Raw genomic sequence first — 26995 nt, forward strand, 5'->3', positions numbered from 1 at the left:
CCCCCGGGAGGGTTAGCACGTGGGTTACTGTTTGCAGGACTGGGGCCTTCGCTTGTGCCTCCGGCCGGGGGGTGGACTCCAGCGAGGAGCCCCTCGGAGCGCCTCCTTCAGCCGAAACGCGTGTTTCCAAGCCCCGCTCACGCCGGGGCTCTCGCACAGCGGCAACGCGCTGTGCATGAAAGGGAGGAGCGTCTCTTTGCCATTAGGTGCCCGCTACACCCCCTAATGCGGAGCGAGCGCTGCACGCGCTCCCGACCGGGGCGCAACGGGCTGGTGGCGCCGGGGACCCCGCCTGCGGGATGCTCAGCGCTCAAGGGCTCGCAGCGCCCTCACCCCGCGGGATCCGGCCCGAGCCCGGTGAAGCGAATGGGTCCCGGCCCACGGGCGGGGGCTGGAGGATCGGATCCGGCTCCCACTGAGTCCGGCTGGAGCTCCTGGGCGCAAGGCAGGGCTGGACTCCAGTAGCCAAGAAGCAGAAGAACTAGGTGCGAGATTTGACTCTCGTGCCGCTCCGTACAGCGCGCGACTTCGCGCCTGCGCACGGCGGCTCACCCTTACCCGCGCCTCACGATCGGTAATGGCGTCCCGCATGGAGCTGTTGCTGCCGTGGTGCCGGCTGCGCTTCCCCGTGCCGGGGACAAGCCAGACGCGTCGCGCTCTGGGGCGGCCGCGCCTCAGCCAGGTCCGGCTCAGCTCCACCGAAGCGGCCGCGCAGAGGGCCCCTGGCCGAGAGGAGGCAGGTGAGGAGGCTTCTGTGGCGGGGCAGGGCCTGGCGGGGGGGCGGTTGCACTGGGCCAAGGGGGCAGCTCCCGGGCCCGGGAGGCTGCCGGGCGCCGGGGTCTGTCTGGGGCTGCGCTTCCCCCCTCTGCGGGCCAGGGGTGCGATAGCAGCCCCGAAGCCGGGCGGGGCTGTCGTGCCCTGGCAGCTCGGGGAGCCTGGCGAATGGAGCGCAGCGAGCTGTGACCCGGCTTCTCTGGAGAGCGGCTGTGTCCGCCCCGCCGCGCAAGAGCCGGCCTCGTGGGAATCAATTGCCAGCCCCCGTGGCTCGGGCTGGGAGGGGCCAGACTCTGCCCGCTGGAGGGGCTGCGTTGGCAACTTGTGTACAAACCGGGCGGGCTGCAGCCTCGCTCCGAGCTACCGTCGGGAGCAGGTGGCCTGTAGTACCCTTCCCTGAGGCGTGTACCTGCCCTGTAGGGGCTGGGGGCTACACTACCCTGTGAAATGAGATCACGTTGCAGAATTAATAGATTCCAAGGCCAGAGGGGACCACTATGCTCATTTAGGCTGACCTGCTTAACACAAGCCAAATACTTCCCTCAAAATAATTCATAGAGCATATCATTTAAAAAAAAAAACTAACCTTAATTAAAAATTCCTAGTGATGCAGAATCCACCATGACATTGGGCAAATTGTTCCAGTGGTTGATTGTTCTCAATGTTAAAAGTTTTACACCATATTTGCAGTCAGTGGGCTGCATTCTGGGCATGACTGTGTTAGAACGTGGCAGAGCTGTCACTGTCTGCCATATCCCAGTTCCTGAATATGCATCACTAAGATCAAAAGAGAATAACCACCCTGTTGTTGTCAAAACGGGGGTGAGGGGAATGTGTGTCCAGGGAAGATGCGGTACTAAGCGTCTAGTTTTGAAGAGCATTGTCATGTGCGTTACTGTACTTGTTGGAAATTCCAGTGTTCTGTTTCAGACTGTCTAATCAGGACTTAAACTGTATCTGCTTATATTTTAATAGCTTTTGCCTTGCATACCATGCAAGTTAAAATATCAAATTCTAATCTCTGCAAACCAGAAACAACCCATTTGAATACATCCTATCTTGACTTTTTCCTCTGAATAGTCATGTTAAGAAACAAAAGTTTAAAAACTGAAATATACTATTTTCAGTGTCTAGTGGCTAGTTTTTTTCAAGATCGACCTTTTTTCTCATTAAGCATATCAGTTGAACTTGTGGAAAGGTGTTTTTTTAAAGTTAAATACAAAAGACTGAAAAAGATTCAATATGATTCTTCATAGAGTACTGCCAGTTATTCCTAGAAAATTGTTCAGGAATCATTGGAAGTTGAGTTTACGGAATCTCTGGGATTCTCAAAATAGATGATTCATATGTTAAAAATAAACAAACAAAATACCCTACTAGGAATAGCTTTAGAAAGCATCACATATAATGGACAGGGATCATATTTGTCATGTGTTTGCACAACACATTAATGGTTACTGTTAAAGTTCAGGACCACTTTGCTACTGTGTAAACCTGATAATTTGTTTTGAAACCCAGCTGCAGTGCTGCAGATAGTGGCAGCTACTCATCCTCTTTATTTCTGTGTGTTCTCCTACCAGCTCCTCTTCAGGTGACTCTAAATAGCACCGTTGCCTGCCAGCTCTGTCCAACAGACACAGATAACATGCGACGAGCAGAACTCTGTAGTGCAGTGTTTCTCAGCCTGTGGGCAGCCCAATCAACACACAGCTGCGGCCCATGTGTCATCCTCAGGGCCATACAGACAGTATATATATTGTGTGGATGAGGCCCACATAATACATAGAGAGCTGCATAAGTGGCCCACAATGGTAAATAGGGTGAGAACCACTGATCTAGTGTCAGCTACAGGGGTAGGGTGACAGAACCTGCAACAGTTAAAAGGTGGGAGAGAAAATAAGCATAAAATAGTTGGGAAATGAGAGAGAGAAAATCGGGGAGGGGAGAGAAGAGAATAAAAAGCAGAAAGCAAAACTGAAAGAAAAAGACAAAGGAAAAAACAAGGGGGAAAAGAGAAATAGTTGGGGCATGTCAGAAAAAGCGAGATGTGATGACTACACTAAGATGGAGTATATTAAAGGGGAGTTGGCATGGGTTTCCAGACCCAATATTGTTGCGTATTTTATATAGAGCAGGTGAGCCGCGTGCCAAACGTTGCTGACCCCTGGTGTAGAGCTTAATGATCAAGGAAGGATGGGAGTTACTGATCTGGGCTGAAGAATGTGTCATTATCTGATTGTTGTGCATTTGTATCACAGCTGCTCTCAATCAGTTTAAGTAGATGTTTTACATAGAAAATATCAAGCCAGTCGTTAATGTCAACATAACAGGTTCACTATAGAAAAAACATTTTCTGTAGAATGGGAATTCACTGTTGTTGGTTTTCCCCCTTATCTGATTTTAGTAAAATTGTGGAAGAATTGCACTTACACTTTCATATAGCATTCCTGTGGTTTCTGTTTGTTTGGTGGTTGATTGGGTTTGTTTGTTTTTTTTTGTTCCCAGTTTCACTGTGGCTCCTGTCAGTGCCATTGGGGAAATACTGTGTGCTGAAAAAGGGCACCAGTGCAAACCTCTTGGGAGTGCACACATGGGAGGAGAAGGAAAAACTAGAGGTGAACAAGTCAAACAGTAGGGAGGTGAAGAAAAATTGATGCAAGGGGGAGAAAGAACCTCTCTTTTGGGAGATTGCCCATTATTAACTTTGTGTTTTAAAATTGAGTTCTGTAGATTCCTTAACATCACGCTACCAAAATCTGTATAAAACCTACATTTTTATGCAGAATTTTTTTTCTACCCTCTCCCACAGATTCTAAAGTTGCTACCCGAAAGAAGATGTTTCCTGAGGTGCAAGCAGAAAGGCTAGAGCAAGCACAGCGGACTGTTTTAATTAACTGCCCAGCCAAGATCAGTGAGAAAAAATTTCTCACATATTTGTCCCATCATGGAAAAATTAACAGTCACTACTTTTATGAAAGCTATGTACGTACTTGGAGTATTTTAAATTAAAATCTTTTGTTAAAAGTTGGATTTGGGCAAAAAAAAATGTCAGTCTCTGGTTTTCAAGAAACTAGTTTTTGTCTCTCTCAAAAGTTGGGCATCTTTCTTTGACAAATTACTTGTGTGTATTTCTTTTCATGTTTGTTAAATTTTACAAGATGTTAAGTAAATCAAGAATTTTTATTCCTACTTCTCAATTTTTCAGTCAAGATTTGTTTCTTTTAGTTGAATAGTGACACCCAAAATGAGTTGAAGATAGCAAACTTTTTTGGGCGGGGCTAAAGCTCTATCAGTAACTTTCATACCACTCGCCTGCTTGCCTAACAGCAGAACATATTTATTTGCACTCCATTCACTTCCTAAATCTAGCAGTAGTGGAAATAAATATATTCATTAGTTTGATTACTTTCTAATGCAGAAATGTGCTCATTATGTCAAATGGTATACATCTTAAATTCTCTTTTTGACAGCTTGTGAAAGAGTACAAAGGTGCTGAGGTGTGAATTAGTGTAAAATGCATAGGATAAAAATCATATTGTATCTAGACAGCTATGATTACTGTTGCAACGGTAATATCAATGGAATTGTTTATGCCTTGTACCAGCTATTTTACCATGTCTCTTCACTTTTTAATGCTTTTAGGGTACCTACGCCGTGGTAGAATTTTCTGAAAAAGACAGCATAGCTTCACTACAGGATGTTACCCGAATCCCAGGCATTGAAGAGGAATGTGCTGTTCCATTTAAATCTAGAATTTTTACTTTAACATTGAAAAACCCATCAACTCAAGCTGCTCATCAGGCACCAGTTCACTGTCATAAACAGTCCACCATTCTAATCAATGATCTTGTTCAGAAGCTTTGTAGTGCTGACAGTGTAAGTCTATGGCAGGGGTGGGCAAACTTTTTGGCCCGAAGGCCACATCGGGGTTGCAAAATGGTATGGAGGGCTGGGTAGGGAAGGCTATGCCTCACCAAACATCCTGGCCCCTGCCCCCATCCGCCCCCTTCCACTTCCTGTCCCCCTCAGAACCCCCGGCCCATCCAACCCCCCCTGCTCCCTTGTCCCCTGACTGCCCCCTCCGGGACCCCTGCCCCTAACTGTCGTCCCGTCCCCCCGGGACCCCACTGCCTATCCAAACCCCCCTCCCTGTCCCCTGACTGCCCCCTCCTGGAACCCCCTACCCCAACCGCCCTCCTGGGACCTCCCCATCCAACCCTTCCCTGCCCCTTTCGGAATGTGGCCCTGCGAGCATGGGCGGAGGACTCAGGAGGAGCAGGGGCAGCCGCACAGCTGGAGAGAAACGGCGGTTTCCCCTTTACAGCGCCGCTTCTCTCTGGACGGCTGCGGCCGCCCGGTGCTCCTCCTGAATCCTCCACCCGCACTGCCTGCCTGCTCCCCTGAGGCTGCAGGTGAGCCTCCCTCCCTGCTCTTCCCACTCTTCCCCCCACCCCCCCACGGGGGAGCACCGGTGCTGAGCTGCCTGGCGGCGCAGTGAGCTGAAGCTGCAGGGGAGGGGGGCTAGCCTTCCCAGCTGGGAGCTCAGTGTCGGGGCAGGACGGTCCCACGGGCCGGATGTAGCCCATGGGCCGTACTTTGCCCACTTCTGGTCTATGGCTATAGCTCTCTTAAGGCTTTTTTTTTTTTCTTTTTAAATTTGCTTATGGAAATGTGTAATTATCTAAAGATTCTTTGGGGCTTTTACAGGTCAATTCCACTGGTCAGAAATATTTATCTGAGCTATTAGTGGATTGCCTTGGATAAATGCATTTCATAAATTGAAATAAATATGTCAAGTGATTACTTTATTTGTTATGACCATTAGTGTGTATGAAAGCAATCTCTGAATGAGATGGTTCTCTTCACTTCTGTTCAGTCTTGCAAATCTTTTTTAACAACTGTTTGTATTAAACAGTTGACTCTTCAACAAACTGATTTTTATTTCCACTATTCTCACACCTTAACTTGAGGTTTGAGATTTCTGAGCCCATATCTGAATCCATCAGTAAAAACAAGAAAGACTTGACCTTTCTAATATTTCTAAGCTTTAAAAAGTAGAAGAAAAAATGGTGGAAAGAGGTGGAAGGGAGAGGGAGATGCATGTTTAAGTAAACTACTGTGACAGTAGGACTGATATCTTGAAGTGTAATGTCTGAGTAATGCAACATATCAGGCTCAGACAAGAACATAGAGGACTTGTACAATTTCGCTGCAATTTTTGAAAAAAAAAAAAAAATTGTTTTCAGAAGTCTTAAAATATATTAATATTTACCTTTTTTGAGTCTTCAATCCAGAGCACGTTTTTTTTGCTCTTTATTTATTACTCTAACTAAAGCTTCTATTGAAGATAATACGAGTGAAGGCTCTTGGAATATTACAATATGGGACCAGGTTCCCAGGCTATAAGTAAAATATACCTCTTAAATGTATTTTAGTTTAAAAAAAAAAAAAAAAAAAAAGGTGGATGTATGTACTGATTAAGCCAGAAGTGACTGGTCGACTTAGGACTCCATGGAGGAAAATTGTAGAGAAGGGAAATGTTCCCTATATAGTAGCAGCAGAATTCCTGATTAAACATTCTGTACTACCCGATCCCAAGAATGCAGGCAGGCCAATGGAGTTACTCGGGATTTATACTGGTGTAAGAGTGTAAATCCAGATTAACTCCATTGATTTGTGCTGCGTTACTTTGGATATACAGTGCTGTAACTGAGACTGTAATCTTGCCCAATGACTGCTCACTTTGGTTCATATGTGGTGATTAGATTCTTGAATGGTGGTGAGCAATGAGTATGCTCGGAGAACCCCAGAGAGGAAAGCCTTAGCCATAAGCTAAGTAGGACATCACTTAACGATGTTAATATCTGAGAGAACTATGGAATACTACCAGTGTTGTTCTCCAGCTGAGGAATATATCCCTCTACCTTTCTTCACTCTCCTCTTATTTACCTGTGAATTTCATATGCACTCCAGAACTCTGCATGGGCTGTCACAACACCTTTTTTGATGCACTACTGCTAGCAGTGCAAAGATATTTGGGATACCTTTCAGAGCTGAGCTAACGGCACCCACTGCAGATGACTGAACAGAAATGGGGGCACTCTCCTGCAGTAGGAAATTGCACCAGTAATGTCCTGCAGTAGGAAATTGCACCAGTAATGGACTGGATCGCTTGATAGGATGAAGGGATCTGTGGAGGTGAGGGGAACATTCCATTTCTTCTTCAAAACAAAAAGACTCTTTTTTGGAAAAACCATTACCAAATTGCAACCACCCAGGAGAGGTACTCCAGGCTAAAGCTAGATTAACCCCCAGTGGTGAGTTGAATAGCCTAGGAATTGGGGCATTCAGGATGCATTTACGTCATTTATGGTGAATACTTTGGTATCCAATAAGAGTCAAAATGCTGGCCAACACTGTTCATGTTTTCATTTGGATCTATTATCTTATTTTTTCTTTGGGTTTTACTTTGCTGCTCCATGAGGAAGAATCCTCAATAATATCTCTAAATGTGTTGGGGGGTAGTTTCTGAAATGAAGGAACTGGTATCTAAAGCTCTAGAGGGCATCTTAATTTGTAAATATTTTGTTTACTTCTATAGCAGTGTAAGAATGTAAGTGACATAGCACTGACATTCATTTTAAGGAGTTGAAGAGTAGCCTCTGAAGGGGGTATTAAATTAGGTCAGAAAGACTGGATGCTAAGCAAACAAATAAGGAAATGGAACTAACATATATTTTGATGTTTGTTTTTTCTTCTTTAGGTAAGTAATCAGTTGTACACTCTAATGGATGAATATCAGCTAACAGAGGAGAACACTAAGCTCCGGTTCCTAGCCTGTTCTCTGATTCAGGACATTGCATGTGCATATTTCCCAGAGTGCACCGTGAAGCCATTTGGCTCCTCAGTGAACACCTTTGGCAAATTAGGATGTGATTTAGACATGTTTTTGGACCTGGATGAAATTGGGAGGAGCCCTACAAGAGCGGTAAGGGTAAACAGCATGTCTCTAACTTGTAGGACTTCTTTGACAGATTTAACCACTTAGAGATATAAGTGAAACTGGATACGCTATACTGAGGTTTTCGAAATATTTCAGATAAAGTCTGTTAAGAGGATTTGGTGTTTTGGGGGGGGGGTGTACAGAGCTAGAGACCTTTAATGAATTAACAACTGTGATGTGAAAACAGAGTAAGAATAAACAGAGGGTTTTCTTATCATGGCAAGAAGTAAACTGTAGTGTCCCCAGTGGTGTTCACTGTACTGTACAGCAACTGCACTCCATAGTTAATACTGAGGCATTCAGATGCCACAGTGACAAACACCAGGACAAAACCCTTCGGGCTTAGAATAGAAGTCTATACTTTAAACCCCCAAACTGAACTTGCTGAGTGAAGTAACCAATTTGTTTGCAAGTTGGCTTGTTTAAAATAAGACACACACAATTTTTTTCGGAGAATTTGGAGCATGGAGGATTAAAAACTTAATATAAAATTGTTGAATTTTCCATGCATGTCCTAAGTTTCTAGGGCACCATATTTTGTCTATAAGACTAGGACTATGTTTACACTTAAATTGCTACAGCAAGGCCCCACTGTACTGCTTCAGTGCAGACACTCACTACAGTGAAGGGAGGGTTCTCCTGTTGCTGTAGTTGATCCACCTCCCCAAGAGGTGGTAGCTGGGTTGGTTGAAGAATTCTTCTGTCAACCTAGAGCAGTCTACCCCAGGGGTTAGGTCAGCTTAACTATGTCACTTAGAAATGCGTACTTTTCACATCCCTGAGCGACATAGTTTTATCAACCTAACTTTCTAGTGTAGACCTGGCCACAGTCTGTCTAATGACCCCTCACTTCAGCTCTCCAGCCTTTCTTTGTGACCCACCTCCAACGTATGTTACTGTATTTCACTGCCACGTGGAAGTATATGAATGAGTAATGCTTATTTTTCCCAATTATTGGCATGTACCAGTGGCAGTTGGGGAAGTTTTTCTGGTACTGGGTTTACTGCAACAACTAACTTCATTAATCTGAACAAATCTACCAATAAAAATAAATGCAGTGAATGTACTGGAATGTTGGCAATTTGCATTCATAGTCCCTCTAAATATTTTGTTAGTCAGTTGAGCTAAACTCCAGAACAGTGTTCCATAAGTGAACCTCCTTCTATTGAAATCTATCTCAGCCGTTATCCAGGATGTGAGCAGGTCTGAGATGTCTTGCTCTGGATTTTCTTTAGTACATCAGTCCAGCTGGCATCTAGCACTTTAGTGTAATAGGGTGGATTGATTTAAATCAGCAAGCAGGAAATCTTGATTTAAATAATTTAAATCTGGTTTTGCATTTGTACTTAGTTATTTTTCTAAAAAAAAAGTTGATTTTTCATTAGTTGGTAACCATTAGTGTTGATTTGCAACTAACATAGCCTTTACATTAAAACTGATACTACTTCTTGCTAACCAGGAGGATAGACTGTATCTATGCACATTTATTTAAGCAGTTTAAGCTTAGTGTACGTTTATTCATTCTTAATTTTTACATTTTGTATTATGTTAGAAAACTGTGGATTATGCATTTCTTCTTTATTAGATTTAACGTTTTACTTGTGATTTGTCTCAAGTTCTATTTGGAAATTGGAATTAACTGCATAAAAAGAGTGTTTTTCAAATAGTTTTATTTAACTGATAAAAATATCTTAAATGTGCTGGATACAAGAGGGGGGAAAAAAAGTAAGTTAAATGCAAAAAATATTTTGATAGAAACCTAACTGATTTTTAAACAAAAAAAAGTATATGTAGTTAGGGAATTGAACTGACTGTTTCTGTTTGCCATGTCCGGGATTTCAGAACTGTAGATCTCATCTCACAATTAGTTTTTGTTCATAGATTGGAGGAGGAAAATAAGCTTTCCTAGTTCAGCTACCAGTCAGTTTCTTAAATTTTAATGAACTAGCCATTGAACTGAACTAGTGGAATAAACTGAAATTAGGAAGCAAAGAGCCCCGTGGCACCTTATAGACTAACAGACATATTGGAGTATGAGCTTTCGTGGGTGAATACCCACTTTGTCAGATGCATGCTCATGCCACAGGACTCTTTGCTGCTTTTACAGATCCAGACTAACATGGCTACCCCTCTGATACTTGAAATTAGGAAAATATCTTTCTGCACCTGCAGGAAGGCTGTCAAAAGCTGGTTTACATGTGTTTAGCCGTTGACTTCCATCAGTTCAGTAGTTTGACTTTCTTTAAAACTTTGACCACAAATATGTCCTGCCTAATATTTTTTCTAATTTAAATGGTTTTTATAGATTATCAAAATGTACTTAATTTAAATAAGAGTTCCATTTAAATAGAAATCAGATTTAAAAAAAAATAATAATTCATTTTTGTCCACCCTGTATTGTAAAATTAAAGCTACAGGTTATCTTGCTTGTTTTCCCTAACCCACTCTATTGTTTGCTGATGCCATTTAGTGGAGCTCTAAAGCCACTTTCTTTGGCAATGCTGTTATTTTAGTTGGCGGTGTTGACACAAATTCTCAGTGGGGCTATGAAAGCCATTTTGGGTTTTCTCATTGATCTTATCTGGTTAGAATATTGTCAGATTAGTAGCAACAAGTGGATTTGAAGATAAAAACAAATAGTGTCCATATGTAATGATGTGTCAAAAGAAGGAAATAGTATGAAACTTTGTCTTCACTGCATGTAACCATGGGGTAAGTAATCGTGTGGTAGCCTGCCCTGCTGCTGTGCAACCACATTGTTCATGATAGCAGATTGCTGTCACACCCCTTATCTGCACTGGCTGTGACAAACAGTACAGCTGTCTGAGCTTGTAATTTGAGATTCATGATGCCACAACTCACTGTCGCACTGTGCTCATATTCTTGGGTTGGTTTTGTGCAACTTATTAGTTCACTGTTTGGATTGTTGGATGGCATGGTCTAGGCCCATGAAATTTATTTCCTGGCAGTAACCTAGTTGGTGTAGTGTTGTGTTGCTATGTACTGGCCAAAGGTATGGATCCTCCTATCCCTAATTACCAGAGTCTAAAACTACAGCTTTTTATGGAAGCAGTGGTTCTTTTTCGTGTGCCTGCACCATCTGCTACCAGAAGACATTGGCAGGGGTTTCAAAGGCTATTTTGTGGCTAGAGAAGACGGGGCAGCGAATTGCTGTTAGAAGTAGCATAGCAAGAGCAAATCCACAGGACCATCTGGACGCGGAGGTGTGAACTGAGCGGGTATTGTTTGTAATGGCAGATGACCCCTACTCAGACCACTGCTTCTGAACCAGGAATACAAACATTCACTGGTGAGACATTTTTGTGATGGAAACATGAGGTGACCAGCAGTGAGCCCAGAACTTTCACATCAAGACACATTCATGGAGCTGTGTGAGGACCTTGCCCTTGCAGAGAGCATGAGAGCCAGTAATGGTCCTGAATTGTGTTGCTCTTTGCCTTGTGAAAACTGACAACCTCAGATTGATACAGATCTGTTGGCAATCTATTTGGATTTGGAAAATTTACAGGTAGTTCAGTGGTCATTGAAGTTTGCAAGACAATTAATGATGTATTGTCCTCCAGGCTTGCCAAAATTGGGAATATCCCTGAAATAATTGCAGGGCTTGAACAGATGGGCTTCCTGAACTGCACAGGTATGATTGATTGGGACATATATACCCATCCACCATCTCAAGCAAGCAAGTATATAAATAGGAAACGATACTACTACATCATTATGCAGGCTCTTGTGGACCTCCAGGGCATATCCATGGATACCTACATCAGATGCATTGGCTGGGGATTGGTCCAGGGTTGAGCAGGGCGTTGGACTAGATGACCTCCTGAGGTCCCTTCCAACCCTAATATTCTATGATTCTATGCCAGGGTGTTCTAGAGATCTGGCCTGTTTCAGCTTGGGCAAGCTGATACGTTATCTCCCCCCTGCCTTCCCCCCCCCCCCCCCCCCCCAAGAAAAATCAATGCAGTGTCCGTGCCAGTTGTGACTTTAGGCACCTTAAGGTGTCTTCTGCTCCCCTGTGCAGTCTGCTGCTCTGATGCGCATCAAGAGAGTGAGGCAGTTTTAATACAAATCGGGGCCAAGGTTGCCTCCCAGGCTAAGGCCACCTTCCTCTTCTAGTTCCTCTGCTCCATCTCCTTGCTGGCTGTCCAGAAGAGGTTGGGTTGTATCTTCACAGACATGAAGGTTCCAGACTCCCTCCCCTCCCCTCCCCCCCAGCTCTAAAGATGAAATGGGCTTCTCTGCTCATGAGGGTTCTCAACACGTCATAAAATGGACAGGTTTTTGGGATTCTCACCAAATTTCTTATTTTTATTTCTGGCCTTCCAATAGCTCATCTTGTGTCCCATTTATTTTCTCCCTGTCCTGGTGTCCCCATCTGGTCAATCTCATGATCAACCAGCAGCTATTTAGATACACCTTCGTACAGTGTGATATTTTTTCTCTGGTATTAAATGTGGATTTTTCTCACTTTAGTCCAAAGCCGCACCAAGATTCTGGTGTGTTCATATGATCAGGTGGCTGATACACTGGCTTAGGGGCTGCTATTCTGTTGTTTCAAACATCAGAGGTGGGCAAGTATGGAGAAACTCCAGATATGGTGGACCATGGATGCTGAGCAAAGGGATAGGAAGATAGACCACTTCCAGTCATGGTTGAGAGCACCGGTAGATGGCAAATTAATGCATAGGAATGGTGCCTAGTGGGTTTATGGAAAGGTATTGGAGGACCATGATATCTTGATTTGTTATGGGTGCCTCAGCTGTACGTGTTCACTTCATTAAACCTCGTAGTAGCAAAACTCATTAAAAGCTGCCTTATGGTGTTCCCTATAACTTAGCATATGGTGGTGGCCTTCTGGCAGACATGGATGTGTGAAGGCATACCATATTAAGGGGGGAAACAGGCTGAGCATAAGGTTAGCATGCAGTGAAGACAAGGCCTGAGAATTTTTTTAAAATATGCTAGAACAGTTATTTCACAATGTGAATAAAAATTTATTACTGTAAACTAAACTAGACATGAATTAGCAGGTATAAGGACACATAGGAAAATACACATTGACTGGTTAGAATATTGCTATAGAGAATTGTTCTGACTCTATAAAATACGTAGAACATTAGCTTTCTTTTCTGAGATAATGAATTTAAGAGTCTTCAAGAAGCTGGGCTGCATTATGAGGTAATGATAAACCAATGTGCTGAAACTTTGGGATTTTCCAAAAGCTAAAAGGAAATGTTCTTTAACAAAGAACCTCACAGATGTGGTTGGTACAAGCTAACAAACACCTTGGTCAAAAGAGAGGAAATAACATGTTTTGTAGCTTGGTTGTACTTCTTGTTTCTAGTTTGTTATTAAATTAGGTCACTAAAACAGTGTGCTTCATCTTGACCTCTCTGTTTTTACATTACTGAAAAAATACCTTGGAAATTACTACTTATTGTATACAATAGTGAGATTACAGCATTCATATATTTATCTAAGCAATTGCATTTCTAATTTCCCAGTTAATCTGGAAAAAATGTAAGAGAGGCAAAGATAAAGTGATGTTTTAAAATGTTTTCTTTTATCGAGTCCTAAAAACTACTTGCAATATGTGTTTTTCAAATCTTTAATCACAAACCATTCTTTGTAAGTGATTCCAGTTGTCTTTCAGAAGTGTCCCAGAATCTTATGTCATTTTCAGAACTGGTAATTTACCTTCATCTTTTTTGTGTTAGAAAACAGGTCCCTTTTATATGGAATATCAGATGAAGAGAGTACCTTCTGAAAGAATAGCATCACAGAGAATCCTCTCTGTGATTGGTGATTGCATTGACAACTTTGGCCCTGGCTGTGTGGGTGTGCAAAAAATACTCAATGCTCGCTGTCCATTGGTGAGATTTTCCCATCAACCAGTGGGGTTCCAGTGTGACCTGACAACTAACAATAGGTAATGATATGGCAATTGCATTTTAAAAAAATTAAATAGAACAATAATATGTATGTTGGAAAGCTATAATGAAAATTACTTATACGCTTCTATATGTGTGTCTGTATATCAAACAAATGATACGTTTTTGAGAAGTTTTTTTCCTTTTCTACGTGAGCCTAAGCAGGAAATATATTTGACAACTCTTTAAAAAAACCAAACAAACAAACAAAAAAAAAGTCACATTTTTGAAGACTAATTTTGAGGACGGGTCTTAGTTAATTTAGCAGTAAAAATACAGATTATAAATACTTTTTCTAAAACTAGAGACATGAAAACTTACGATAATAGATGGATAGAAAACAATATAATAAAATAGATATGAAATCAAGAACATATGGTTTTTCATTAACTTTTCAATCACTTTTTTGATTCTCTGTTGCTTTTAGGACTAGGCAATTGTATAATACCAATGTTAATTTATATTCCTTCATTAACCTGAAGTCTGATCACTGAAAAGCAATTTGAAGTTGTCTTTTTCTTGGACTGTACACAGATAAACACAGAATTATTTTATATTAGCCTAGCATTCAAGATATATTGCCACCTAAGCAGTGCAAACAGGCAATTGTTTTTAAGAGAAAGGAATTGAGACTTGATGTTTCTGTACTTGATGCCTTTCGTGATGATGCCCAATAGGGGGAGTAGATTTCTTAAAAATAGCTCTTTGGCCTGCCACTTCTCTTCCTAGTTTTGCTTTAATTTTTTGATTACATGTACCAAATAGCCACATGAATGCCAGTGAGGCATGTAAATGTTTTTATTGATCATGGGTTGGGAGAGATCTGGTGTGCTGTAAAAGACTCTGGAACACGCACCTGAGTTATGCCTGTAATAAATTTTGGTGTTTCTCCTCTTTACTTTTCTGACTTTTCCTGTATCTGTTGCATCACCTGCAGTATTTACTTGTGATATCTTGTACATTGGTGATAAAAGTGATTATACAAGAGAGGAAGAGGAGAATAGCAAAGCAAGAAACTACATTTAATCACTGACTATGGGCCAAAATTTAACTATACTGTATGGGAAGTATTGTTGTAGAACCAGATGAGGTTGTCTTCTCTTGGTAACTGCAAGACTTAGTCGTCATTTACAATGAAACAAATCTATCAGTAAAAAAACTATGCTTACTATTATTTGTATTACTGTAGCAAATAACTTCTTGAAAGCTTCAAACTGAAATCTGTTGCTTTACCATTTCCCTGTTGTCCATTGCACACTTTTTTATTTTAGTTACATTTCTTGTGACTTATGAGCTGCTGTTCTTTTATGCGTATAAAGGTACACACCCAAACCCATAAAAACACAGGAATATGTCCAGTGACAATGGAATATTTGGAGAATTTAGCTGCCAAATTTTCGCAAATCTCTACTAAGTGTATGCGAACAGATTTTTCAAAAGTTTATAACTTTGGCCACATTTGGGTGATATTTCATGGGAACAGAAAAAGGCACATCCTTGACACAGTTCAAACCTCTTGCCAAATTTCAGGTCCCAACTCCAAAGCACAGAGACACTAGAGATGCTTAGTGAAATGTGAATTTTAACATAGGCAAAATGTGTTTTTCCCTAGTCCTGTTCTGGGAAATGGCTGAACCATTTTCGCTGAAACTTTCCAAAAAAATGTATCAGAAGGCATACACCTGGCATGGAAAATTTCTGCCTGTTAGTTTGGCAAGTTATAAGCAACTGACAACAGGATCTTAAAAATTGCCTACTACTGTAGTTTGTATGCTGCTTAATTCTTTCACTGCATTATCATTTTTAAGTCAGAGTTAAACACATACTCTTCCCTGCTCCTCCGATTCTTAACAAATTCTACATGTGGACACCCATGTGAAAAAGGGAGAATGTGCTAACTGAAGTGTATATGTAGACTGATCTGTTTTTTTTAATAGCATGATCATAATCCCCCTTCCTTTTTTTAACTGCACATAAACTTTAGAGAAAAATTCCTTTGAATTTTTTTAATCTTGTACTCGGCTCAGACGTGAATTTTTTTTTTAAAGTTAACTGAGTACAATGTACGCCATTACTGAAATGTTGACATGCTAAGGGTATGTCCACATAACATTGTAAACGTGGGTCTATGGGACCTGGACTTGTGGACTTTGTTTCCAAGCCTGCACTTAAGCATCCACAGTGCATTGTAAATTTGGGGTTAGTACAGCTGAGATCCAGGTCCAGTAATTGTAACACATCCATTCTATGCTACGCAGACCTTCTGTCTCGGGTCTGCAGCTTAAGCTGCAGCCACCATGCAGAATGACAGGTCTTAGACCAAAGGTGGGCAAACTACAGCCCGGGGGCCACATCCGGCCCTCCAGATGTTTTAATCTGGCCCGTGAGCTGCCACCAGGAAGTGGGTTCTGGGGCTTGCCCCGCTCAGGCGCTCCAGCCGGGGAGCGGGGTCGGGGCCTTGCTCCACTCCGCACGGCTCCCAGAACCAGCGGCACGTCCCCACGCCGACTCCTGTGTGTAGGGGCAGCCAGAGGTTCCGCATGCTGTCCCCACATCAAGTGCCACCCCATGCAGCTCCCATTGGCCAGGAACCGCAGCCAATGGGAGCTGCAGGGGTGGTGCCTGCAGACAGGGCAGAAGGGGGACATGCCGCTGTTTCGGGGAGCTGCTTGAAGTAAGCACCACCCGGAGTCTGCCTTGACTCCCTCCCATGCCCCAAACCCCTGCCTCAACCCTGATCCCTCTCCCTCCCTCCGAACCCCTCGGTCCCAGCCCAGAGCATCCTCCTGCACCCCCAGCCCCTCATCCCGAGCCTTCCCGCACCCCAACCCCCAATTTCATAAGCATTCATGGCTCGCCATATAATTTCCATACCCAGATGTGGCCCTTGGGCCAAAAAGTTTGCCCACCCCTGGCTTAGACCTTAGTCATGGTGGGACTCTCTGACCCACCCCACTAGCAGGGTCCTAGAACTTTAGTCCTAAGTGCTTACTGACCGAAGTCAGGCAGATTTGGGTGTGGATGATAGGTGGGCTTGAGCTCAAATCTGAGTCAGAGCTTGGGTTTAGTGTGCAGTGTAGATATACTCAATGAGGCTGTGGAAGAAGCTAAGACTGCAAAATGTGGTTCAGTAGTTTTGCATGTAGAAAGCTTCCCCCCCCCTCCTTTTTTGGTGCATATACAGATGGAGGAGGAATTGTCTTCACTTTTGCTTGTTCTAAAATAGCATAGAACATTGGGGATAGTGTAAAGCACTTCAGCACAGTCTAAATTTTAAAAGAAAAGTAACTTTTCTACTCCCAAAATCTGACTTAGACTTTAGGAAGTTTATATTTGTCCTTTTGAGGTGGTGCCGCATAATCTAGAGGAGTACGTGCAATGCTGGGAGCGAGTAACTCGTGTATCCGTACCTGCCACTTGTGGTATTAATACTTGGCTTTTAAAAAAAACTTTACACTGGGCTGTCATAAACTTGGGGATGTTTTACTTTAAACCTTCATAATTTGAAAACTGCTGAATTGACTTTCTTCAAACATGGCATGTTTTGTAGATCTCACTGAAATTTAGTAGATCTCATTGAGATTAAGGTCTTTAGATTTTACTTGATTTTTGAATACATTGTATTGTAACCCTTTGTATCCAAGGTTATCTAAGAAATTCCAGATTGTATTTGGTTTTGTATTAGATAAATTATCACAGATATCATCTATTAAGATACTCAAAAGCATAAAAGTCTAATTTAAGTCTGCACTTTCAAAGTTAATTTTGTATTTTCTGTCTCTGGAATGCTTTATTTCTCTGTTGTAATGTTGCATTCATTTTTTATGGATATTTTACACAATGCAAATTCCCCTCCTGAAGTGTATTGATAGTATTTCTCTTCCACTGTACTTAAGTTTCTAATTATAGGGCCATCCGGAACTTCATCTTAGACATTTTCAGATGTTCTCTGCTACTCTTATGTCATATGCAACAATTTGAAAAAAAAGATCCTCTTTCTTTATAATTATTACGTCTTAGAGCAGCATGAGTTATGGTTACATTTGACAGTTGGTGATTCTCTTTAATATTTACAATTTGTTCCTTGGACTTGTGTCTCACAGAGTTGCCATGAGAAGTTCAGAACTCCTTTATATATATGGTAGCCTTGACTCACGTGTAAGAGCTCTTGTGTTCAGTGTGCGGTGCTGGGCCCGTGTACATGGCATCACAAGTACCATTCCTGGTCCCTGGATTACGAACTTCTCTCTAACAATAATGGCCTTGTTTTTCCTTCAAAAGAGAACACCACCTATCATTCCAACACTAGACCAACTTAAAGATCTAGCAGGTAAGAACATTTCCATTTTGGAGTAGGACTGAACTAGCTCTTACGTGTTTTCTCTCCACTCTGGTTTCATTGAGTTTTGTGTGAATCTCAGTCACTTTTGATGGTCCAAAATAATCTTGCATGTTGCAAATACCATATATTTGAGAGAATGTCCAAGTTGTTGAACATTGGTACTGATTCACTGTTGTAAGGTGGATATTTTGGAGAATCAAACACTTTGATTTATTTTGCCTTTTAAATAAATTTTCCAGTCACAATATTAAATTCCATTGACAACATTAATTTGATACTAAATTATTCATTTAATCCCAGTAGGAGAGCTGTGGTACATATAGAAAAGCTTTATTTTAACTGGCTTAGAGAGTGGGCTTGTTCTGTGCATCAGACAATTAAAAGTCAGCATTTTCTTAAAAGTCCAGGTTGTTGTTTCTTCTGGTTTGCTGATCTTCTATTCCTCAATAAATTAGCCATAAAATACCATGTAATATTATCTTTTCACTGTCCTTTGGTATGATATACATTATTTTGTAGTCATCAACTTTGACATCAATATTAAACTTTTAAAGAAATTAAAAGCAAAAGATATATTTCTGACTAATGACTTTTACTGAAGTCGGCTCAGCGACTTGCAAATCATTATCACAATGTCCCTGTGGGGTAGCTTTTACTCATTTTGTAGATGGGTAAATGGATTAAGTTTTGCTTGAGATCAAAGAAGGTATGCCAGTGAAAAAGTGAGGAATAGAATCCAAGAGTCCTGACTCACCAGACATCTGTTCTAACCATTAGACGTGCTCCCACCCAGGCTTTGAAGTGGAGAATAAAGGCTAAGGTACATGCTGAATGTTAGTAGTTTTGAAGTAAAAACAACTTTTAAAAGCTTTCAAAATCAGTTTACCAACAAGGTTTATTTTTTAATTCCCTTTGAAATTTCGAATGTGGAATTACGACAGTCACAATGGAATAGGTGTCTTGAAATTTTACAAGAAAAATCCCAATGCACTGTCATGAGTATCAGAGAGGAAGAATACTGATCATGCAACCCTTACTTGTGTCTGTAACCCCACTGATTTGTGATGGTACAGGCCATAAGTAAGGCCTCTTTGTGTAAGTGTCTTAGTGGCTGATTTTTCAAAGGAACAAATAGGAGTCATGCACTTGCCCATTTGTGCTTTTAAAAATCTCCTATTTCTCCTAAGCACTCTCCCTCCCCCATCCACAAATTTAAACCATTTAAATCTTTAACTAATTTAATTGTAAAAAGTAATTTACCTTCTGTACCCACTTGCACTGATTTATGGTACCGCTTTCTTTTTGAGAGGATGTCTGAGTAATGCTTAATAAATATGGGGGACTTTTTTTTACAGTATATCACATTTAAACACATTGTTCATAACTTGTCATTTCAGATGCAGAAGATAAGCATATAATCGAAGGTCATGACTGTACCTTTGCTAGCAATTTGAACAAAATTAAGCCTACAGAAAATACAGAAACGTTGGGTAAGTGGATCTTCATTCAGTGGTTTTTCCATTGCTGTGAGAACCATATCCCTTTCCTTATTTTACCTTTTTCCTTTCAGATGTGCTGCTGAGTGACTTCTTTGAATATTTTGGGAATTTTGCTTTCAATAAGGACTCTATAAATATTCGAAAGGTAAATGCATTTTAATCTCTTCCCATTACTCTTTAACTGTCAAAGCTCTCACTATATGAGAGAGGTAGAAATATGCAATACTGCATAAAGGGCCAAATTCTGCTGTCCTTATCCATTTGTCCTACTAACGAATACATGACTAACTATCTAATGTACATTTCTTCATAATCATAAAAAAATAATTTTCTTATCATAAGGAAATAGTATCATTCAGGAAACATTTTGTGTTTTGCAATTATGTAGCACATTTTGCAGTTGCAGAAATTACACATAGAATACCTGTAAACTGATTTTATCCCTAAACTGGCAGTCAGATTCATGAAGAGACTTAAATTCTGCAGAACAAAGCAAAACCACTGATTACCTACTTCTTGATAGTGCTGCAGCACTAATTTATTTGTTGCATTATAAAGCACTAACTATAAGCCAATAAAGCTTCTCTGCTGAATGCTCTGTTACATGAGAGGTGTCATTGTTTATAGCTGCTTTCTTTGTCCCACTTTTGTGGTTAGAGAGATTTAAAAAAAAAAAAAACTTGGACTGTACAACACAATCCAACATTTTTTTGGTCTTCATACAAACTGTGTATCCCTAAAGGCTTTGCCGTTTTAAATAACTGATCTGCGTTGGGAACCCAGAGTTTAGACCCCCTCCATACTTCAACTTTTAACTGAGTTTGAAACTATTTACTGGCATGGCTGTTCCCCACGGTTTGTGTGCACACACATAAGGGATAAAATTTTGTTAGTAACTGTGACAGTTAAGTGTTTTGTGTCTGCTTAGAGAGCTATTCTGGCACATGCATTTCTTCATGTAATTCATTCAGCACAGTTTGCAATGTTTTACAGGACTCCCTAACCATGTTTATGTAACTGGCTTAATCAGTCCCTGTTTTACTAGCTCTTTGTGAGATAGGAGATCCCAGAGTATATTGTCCCATGTGCTGCTATGTGGGTGTACCCTTTGGACACTCAATTTCCTGCTCACGCACTAGGAGATACCAACCAAGATTTTCGCAGAAGACACTGACACAAACACTGCTGGATGTCGTGGTATGTGTGGACTTATTGGTTGGTTGAAATGGCAGAAAAGTTACTTTGCAGATACAACCTGAACATTGTTAACTTGTGACTAATTAAGATGAACCTTTTTTAGAATTTGCATAAATCTAAATAAATAAGATGGCCATGCTCCAAACCGCTTACCTAGATCACATTTAAAAGTTGCTGTGTGGAGTGGACCTTCAGCTCGTCTATGTTGTTGCTTTCTGTTACATGTACAAGGACTCCCTTGCCTCTTTCTTTCAAATAAGAGAATTTGTTGTTTGCGTGTTATCTATTACCTATGTGTAATAGGGTAAAATAGACAGGTAAGGGTTAAGGGCTACCTTCCTGTCCCATGAACCAGCAAGAGATTTAAAGAAAGGGTGTGTTCTCCTTTCAGTATTGAGAGAGCCAAGGGAGAAGCCTCCGAGGACTGCAGGGCATGGTTGGCAGGAGAATTGCTTGGTTTTGGTGTTACTCATGAGTTTTCTGTTAACCAATAAATTGTGCCCTAAGGCAAGGACCTGAAACAGACTCTGGCATGGCATTGGTTCCTTCCTTAGTCTGTGAGAGAGCCCCTGAGCTTTACACCACGGTGTAAACAGTTCACAAGAGCACTTTATAATAGTGAAAAGGCACTCAGGAATACCAATTAAAAATACACTTCAGTTTCGACAACGTGCTCAGCACTGTAGAAAACACAAGATGGCAGACCCTGCTGTGAAAAGCTTCAAATCTGAGAGAGAGATGTTCAAAAGACAGGAGGCACTGGGGGAAATCCAGGGGAGGAAATAACTTACCGCATTAATTCTTTAGTGGGCATTGTGAAAGAATGGAGTGTTTTTTGGAGGGATTTTTGTAGCCATGTTGGCTTAACAAATGAAGCTATAGAAATCATTCCATGCATGAAGGACAGCATGGCAGAAGGTATTCATTCCATGCATACAGGGCACGATGGAGACAACAGTGGAAGGCTGAAACTTGCCTTGCTGGTGTAGAAGAGAGAATGGGAGAATTGCATCAGAGACAGTGTGAGATGTGCATTGCCTTGAAGGAGATGAGACATTTAAACGTGCTATAGTGAACAAGAAGTAGCCATTGAAAGGGCACAAAGAGTGGGAATGACATGGTCGGATTGACAGGCTAATTAAGTTGATGAACATCTACTTTCCTTTTTATGAAAGAAATTCCTTATTAGGTCAAAGGCCCTTTGCAATCAGGTGATATTTAATATTGCTGTAATAACTTAGCTGAACTGTTCTATTTGCTGTGTGTATAATACCAGTGTGAAATATTTGTCTTTCCTATCTTTAAAATATCTGCAGGGAAAGGAACAAAATAAGCCTGAGCCTTCTCCTCTCTATATCCAGAACCCCTTTGAACGGGCCCTCAATATCAGCAAGAATGTTCAAGAAAAACAGCTGGATAGATTTGTAGCTTTGGCCAGAGAGTGTGCCTGGATTTTACAGCAGGAAGATAAAGGTCATTCTTCATTGAGTAATAGCCAGCCTTGGGGACTGGCAGCCCTACTGCTACCATCTGTAGCCAGTAACTGTGTCAAGGGCAAGAAGAGGAAGAGGGGACAGGCAAGTGAACGAATCAAAATCCTGTTGGACTCTTTGAAGATTAATAATGCAGAAAGTTTGGTGAACAATGGTGGGGAAAAGGACCTTTAGCAATCAAACACAGTAGCTGCTACTTTGTTGTGAGAATTGCTTGTGGTAATAATTGGAAGAACATTACTTGAACTTAGTTTCTACTGAGGTGAGATGGAGAAAATTACCTCCTACTTCCACTGTCCTAATCCTTGTGCAGGACTGTTTAGTTTCTCCGGGCATTATCTCCTCTAAAGCCCGCCTCACTCTTCCACCTGACCTATGGATGAAGACCCTCCAGACATCAACTTTCATATATACCTTCTTAGAAGCAGCCTTAAGCTGGGTACAGTTCAAAAAGCAAAACAGATTGGGCCTAGGGAAAGGGCTTCCGGAATCCTGTCAGCTAATGGACAAAGAGTGCTAAGCAAAGGAATTGTCAGAAGCAACTTCTTTCCAATGAAATCATGGCTAGCACAACCCCCACCACCACCACCACCACATCAACGCACTAGAAACTATTTTAAATCAAAGTACTTGGATGCCTTTTGTTACCGTTTTCCACACATGTAAATGGTGCAAGATATAATAAAGCGACTGGAACTTGTTAGTATAGTTACCATGTAATTTCATATAGCAGTGCTCTCAAGGCATTTCTTAACCATTTTAAACTAAACAAACAAGGGTTTTCTGCAGTGCAGCGTTTGTCAATCCATGGGTCATGATCCAAAATTGGGTTGCCAGAATGCATCAAAAGATCACATGGCTGCTCTTCATGATGACAGGAGAGCGACTGGACCAAATTTGAGTGGTACTGCAATCACATGCACCAGGTCACATGCCTCCCCCCCCCCCCCCTTCTCCTGCCGCCCTCAGTCAGAGGTGCCAGGGTGGTGCTGTGACCCTAGAGGTAATGCTTAGAGTGGGGAACCAAGCCCATCTGACTCCCCAGGATAGGAGCTGGGAAGGAGCGGTTGGTGTCATGTTTTCCAGTAAATACTGGCCCTCTGATGTACCCTTTCCTCTGCAGCCAGATGACTTCCCCTGTGCCATACCACCCATCCTGGTCCCCAGCACTCTACTTTACTCCCAGCACCCCAAATCCTTCCACACTTTTACCCTGTGTCCTCATGAGCTGTGAGGGAAGGAACTGTGGTTTTTGGAGAGTTATTGACTTGCTGCCTGTAGTGAGTCGGTGTGGCTCCCCTCCTGCCCAGAAGAGGGAGCCCACGTGCAGGCACTAGAGTGGGTGGAGCCACCGCCGCCTGTCCCCGCCCCCCGGAAGTCAAGGGGCGGGACAGGAAGTATAAAGGCCGGATGCCAGAGCTCAGTCGGCGGCCAGCCACCGCAGGGAGCAGACGTGCGGCCGGGAGCTCCCGACCAGGAGACCTCCGAGGCCTGGGCCCTAACTGTCCTGAGCTACCCCGGGCATGCTACGAGGACGAGCCGCCGGAGACCGTCCGCGCCCGTCACTGAGAGAATCCCTGGGAGCCCCATCCCACCAACCCTGAGGGTGAGACTGCACCCGAACCCCTCCACCCCTGCTGCTACCCGGAGGAGCCGCCCGAGGACCGTTGGCCTGAGCTTAAACTGTGTTTGCCCCGCCCTGATCCAGGGCCTGGGCTACTGAACTGTTTATCCGCTCAGCCCCTGCAAACAAGGGCCTGAGCTTAAACTGCGTTTGCCCCGCCCTGATCCAGGGCCCCTGAACTGTTTATCTGCTCAGCTCCTGCAAACAAGGGCCTGAGCTTAAACTGCATTTGCCCCGCCCTGATCCAGGGCCTGGGCCCCTGAACTGTTTATCCGCTCAGCCCCCGCAAACAAGGGCCTGAGCTTAAACTGTGTTTGCCCCGCCCTGATCCAGGGCCTGGGCCCCTGAACTGTTTATCCGCTCAGCCCCTGCATCCAAGGGCCTGAGCCCTGAGCTAACTGTCGGCTTTGCTCCGCCCCTGCACCAGAGAGCCGGAGCTTCAGGACTAACTGACTGCTTGTTCCCACAGTAGTCGGTGAGGCTCCCCTCCTGCCCGGAAGGGTCGAGCCCCGGCAAGGACCGATTACATTGCCCCTTACCCCCTGTATCTTTCTCCCAGAAGCCCCAAAACTTCTTCACTGTATTTTTCAGGGCCCTCAATCTCCCCACTTCACCTCCAGGCCCCCAAATTTCCCCTACCCCTTACCTTCTGTTCCCAGGGGCCAAGAGGAGGAGGGCTGTGTGATTTTGGGGGGATGTATTGGCTCTCTGTCCATCCCCCCACAATTAGTGGGGAAGGTTCCCCAGCTGTTCACATCTGGCTGGAGCATCTGGAATCCTAGTTCTAAGCCCCTCTCCTTCCCACAGACATCAGGAGGGGGAGGCATCAAGTTTGGGGGTGTTTTGTGGCAGGTTTACACAACCTGCCAGGTCCTGAAGGTTTACAAATGGGTCTTGAGACCAAAAAGGTTGAGAACCATTGCTGTACTGTACACCAAAACTAAAAAGTAATATTGACAATATTTCAACAGACACCACTATAATCTGTTAGGTTCTTCATGAGAGTTAAAAGTTCTTTATTAGATAAATTTCATATTAATACAGTTTTTAAAATAGTAACATCCATCTGCACCTATGAATTTCTGATTCACAAATGCATTGTCAACAGAATGACTTTTCCTTTATTCATCGTCTTAGCACTAAAAGTTAATTCCCATGTAAACAAGCAGACTTGATGAGGATTTGATATGAACGTTCAGAAGCTGTTAGTCTGTGGTTGAAGGCATGGAGTCCACTAAAATCATATTTTACCTGTGTAATTACTAGTGTCAACATCTTATGTGCAAATGTGGTTCCTTGTGCCTAGGCATGTAAACTACTTTATATTTGGTTTGGTCCTTAAAAAGGTTTGTAGCCCTGAGCATGGTAACTATATAGCTATTAGGGCTGTCAAGCGATTAAAAAATTAATCGCAATTAATCGCGCGATTAAAAAAATTGCAATTAATGGTGCAATTTTAAAAAATCGTGATTAATCACACTGTTAATAATAGAATACCATTTATTTAAATAGTTTTGGATGTTTTCTACATTTTCAAATATATTGATTTCAATTACAACACAGAATACAAAGTGTACAGTGCTCACTTTATTATTTGCACTGTAAAAAACAGATAGTATTTTTCAATTCACCTCATACAAGTACTGTAGTGCAATCTTTATCATGAAAGTTGATCTTACAAATGTAGACTTGTATGCAAAAAAACCCCATTCAAAAATAAAACAATTTTAAACTTTACAGCCTACAAGTCCATTCAGTCCTACTTCTTCTTCTGCCAGTCGCTCAGACAGACAAGTTTGTTTACATGTGCAGGAGCTAATGCTGCCTGCTTCTTGGTTACAATATCACCTGAAAGTGAGAACAGGTGTTCACATGGCACTGTTGTAGTTGGCGTCATAAGATATTTACATGCCAGATGTGCTAAAGATTCATATGTCCCTTCATGCTTCAACCACCATTCCAGAGGACATGTGTCCATGCTGATAACAGGTTCTGCTCAATAACCATCCAAAGCAGTGCGGACCGACGGATGTTCATTTTTATCATCTGAGTCTGATGCGACCAGCAGAAAGGTTGATTTTCTTTTTTGGTGGTTTGGGTTCTGTAGTTTCTGCATCGGAGTGTTGCTCTTTCAAGACTTCCAAAAGCATGCTCTACATCTTGTCCCTCTCAGATTTTGGAAGGCACATCAGATTCTTAAACCTGGGGTCGAATGATGTAGCTGTCTGTAGAAATCTCACTGTGACGGGTTGCCCCCTCCTTTCAGGGTGCCACTTGATGTACTCGGGTCCCACTGAGCCCACCCACTCCACCAGTGTGGGCTCCCTCACCCTGTCCTGATGGGCCCGGCCCTCAGGCCTTTTCTAGCACACACACAGGTAGGGACACACCCAGCCTTAGAATCACACAGAGTCTGCAATCAGCTGTGTGTGGGAAGACTCAGTTCAGGGATTGCCCAGCACTCAAGTGCATACACCCTCTGGAGTGTAAACCCAAAATTATATTGTCTTGCACTGTATAGAGATCTATACAATTCGCTCCCTTTCTCAACGTGGAGGAAGATATACACAGCTTTTTAACACCCCCCCCCCCTCCCCGGCCTCACCCCAGTTATGAATTGCACAAACTGGGTTTTAGAAAACAAAACAAGTTTATTAACTACAAAGGATACATTTTAAGTGATTATAAGGGATAGCAAACAGATCAAAGCAGATTGAGCAAACAAAGCAAAACACGCAAACTAAGCTTAATGCACTAAATTGACTGGTTAATAGTAGCAAATTCTCACCCTAAATGTTTTTTGCAGGTTGCAGAGTTTCTTGAGGCTAAACTGCACTGCTTGCAGTTAACATAAGAACGGCCTTACCAGGTCAGACCAAAGGTCCATCTAGCCCAGTATCCTGTCTACCGACAGTGGCCAATGCCAGGTGCCCCAGAGGGAGTGGACCAACAGGCAATGATCAAGTGATCTCTCTCCTGCCATCCATCTCCATCCTCTGACAAACGAGGTTAGGGACACCATTCCTTACCCCTCCTGGCTAATAGCCATTAATGGACTTAACCACCATGAATTTATCCAGTTCTCTTTTAAACGCTGTTATAGTGCTAG

General features: G+C 42.5%; 1 protein-coding gene across 1 annotated transcript; it reads left to right on the plus strand.

Annotated features, from left to right (window-relative positions):
• MTPAP (mitochondrial poly(A) polymerase) lies at positions 1-22962 on the plus strand. Its single transcript, XM_054020812.1, has 9 exons — positions 1-740; positions 3584-3756; positions 4417-4650; positions 7538-7762; positions 13519-13730; positions 17835-18061; positions 19471-19563; positions 19644-19717; positions 22086-22962. Exons 1-9 carry the CDS (start codon positions 578-580, stop codon positions 22434-22436), a joined length of 1752 nt encoding a protein of 583 aa, XP_053876787.1. The 5' UTR covers positions 1-577; the 3' UTR covers positions 22437-22962.
• The last annotated feature ends 4033 nt before the right edge of the window (positions 22963-26995 follow it).

Source organism: Malaclemys terrapin, chromosome 2 (genome assembly GCF_027887155.1).
Source record: "Malaclemys terrapin pileata isolate rMalTer1 chromosome 2, rMalTer1.hap1, whole genome shotgun sequence".
NCBI classification, from domain to species: Eukaryota; Metazoa; Chordata; order Testudines; family Emydidae; genus Malaclemys; species Malaclemys terrapin.

Coding starts and splice junctions, on each gene's coding strand:
- MTPAP (XM_054020812.1), top strand. CDS start 578: ATGGCGTCCCGCATGGAGCTGTTGCTGCCGTGGTGCCGGCTGCGCTTC. Junction 13,731..17,834: donor GACCTGACAACTAACAATAG/GTAATGATATGG, acceptor TGTGTCTCACAG/AGTTGCCATGAGAAGTTCAG. Junction 19,564..19,643: donor AGAAAATACAGAAACGTTGG/GTAAGTGGATCT, acceptor TTTTCCTTTCAG/ATGTGCTGCTGAGTGACTTC.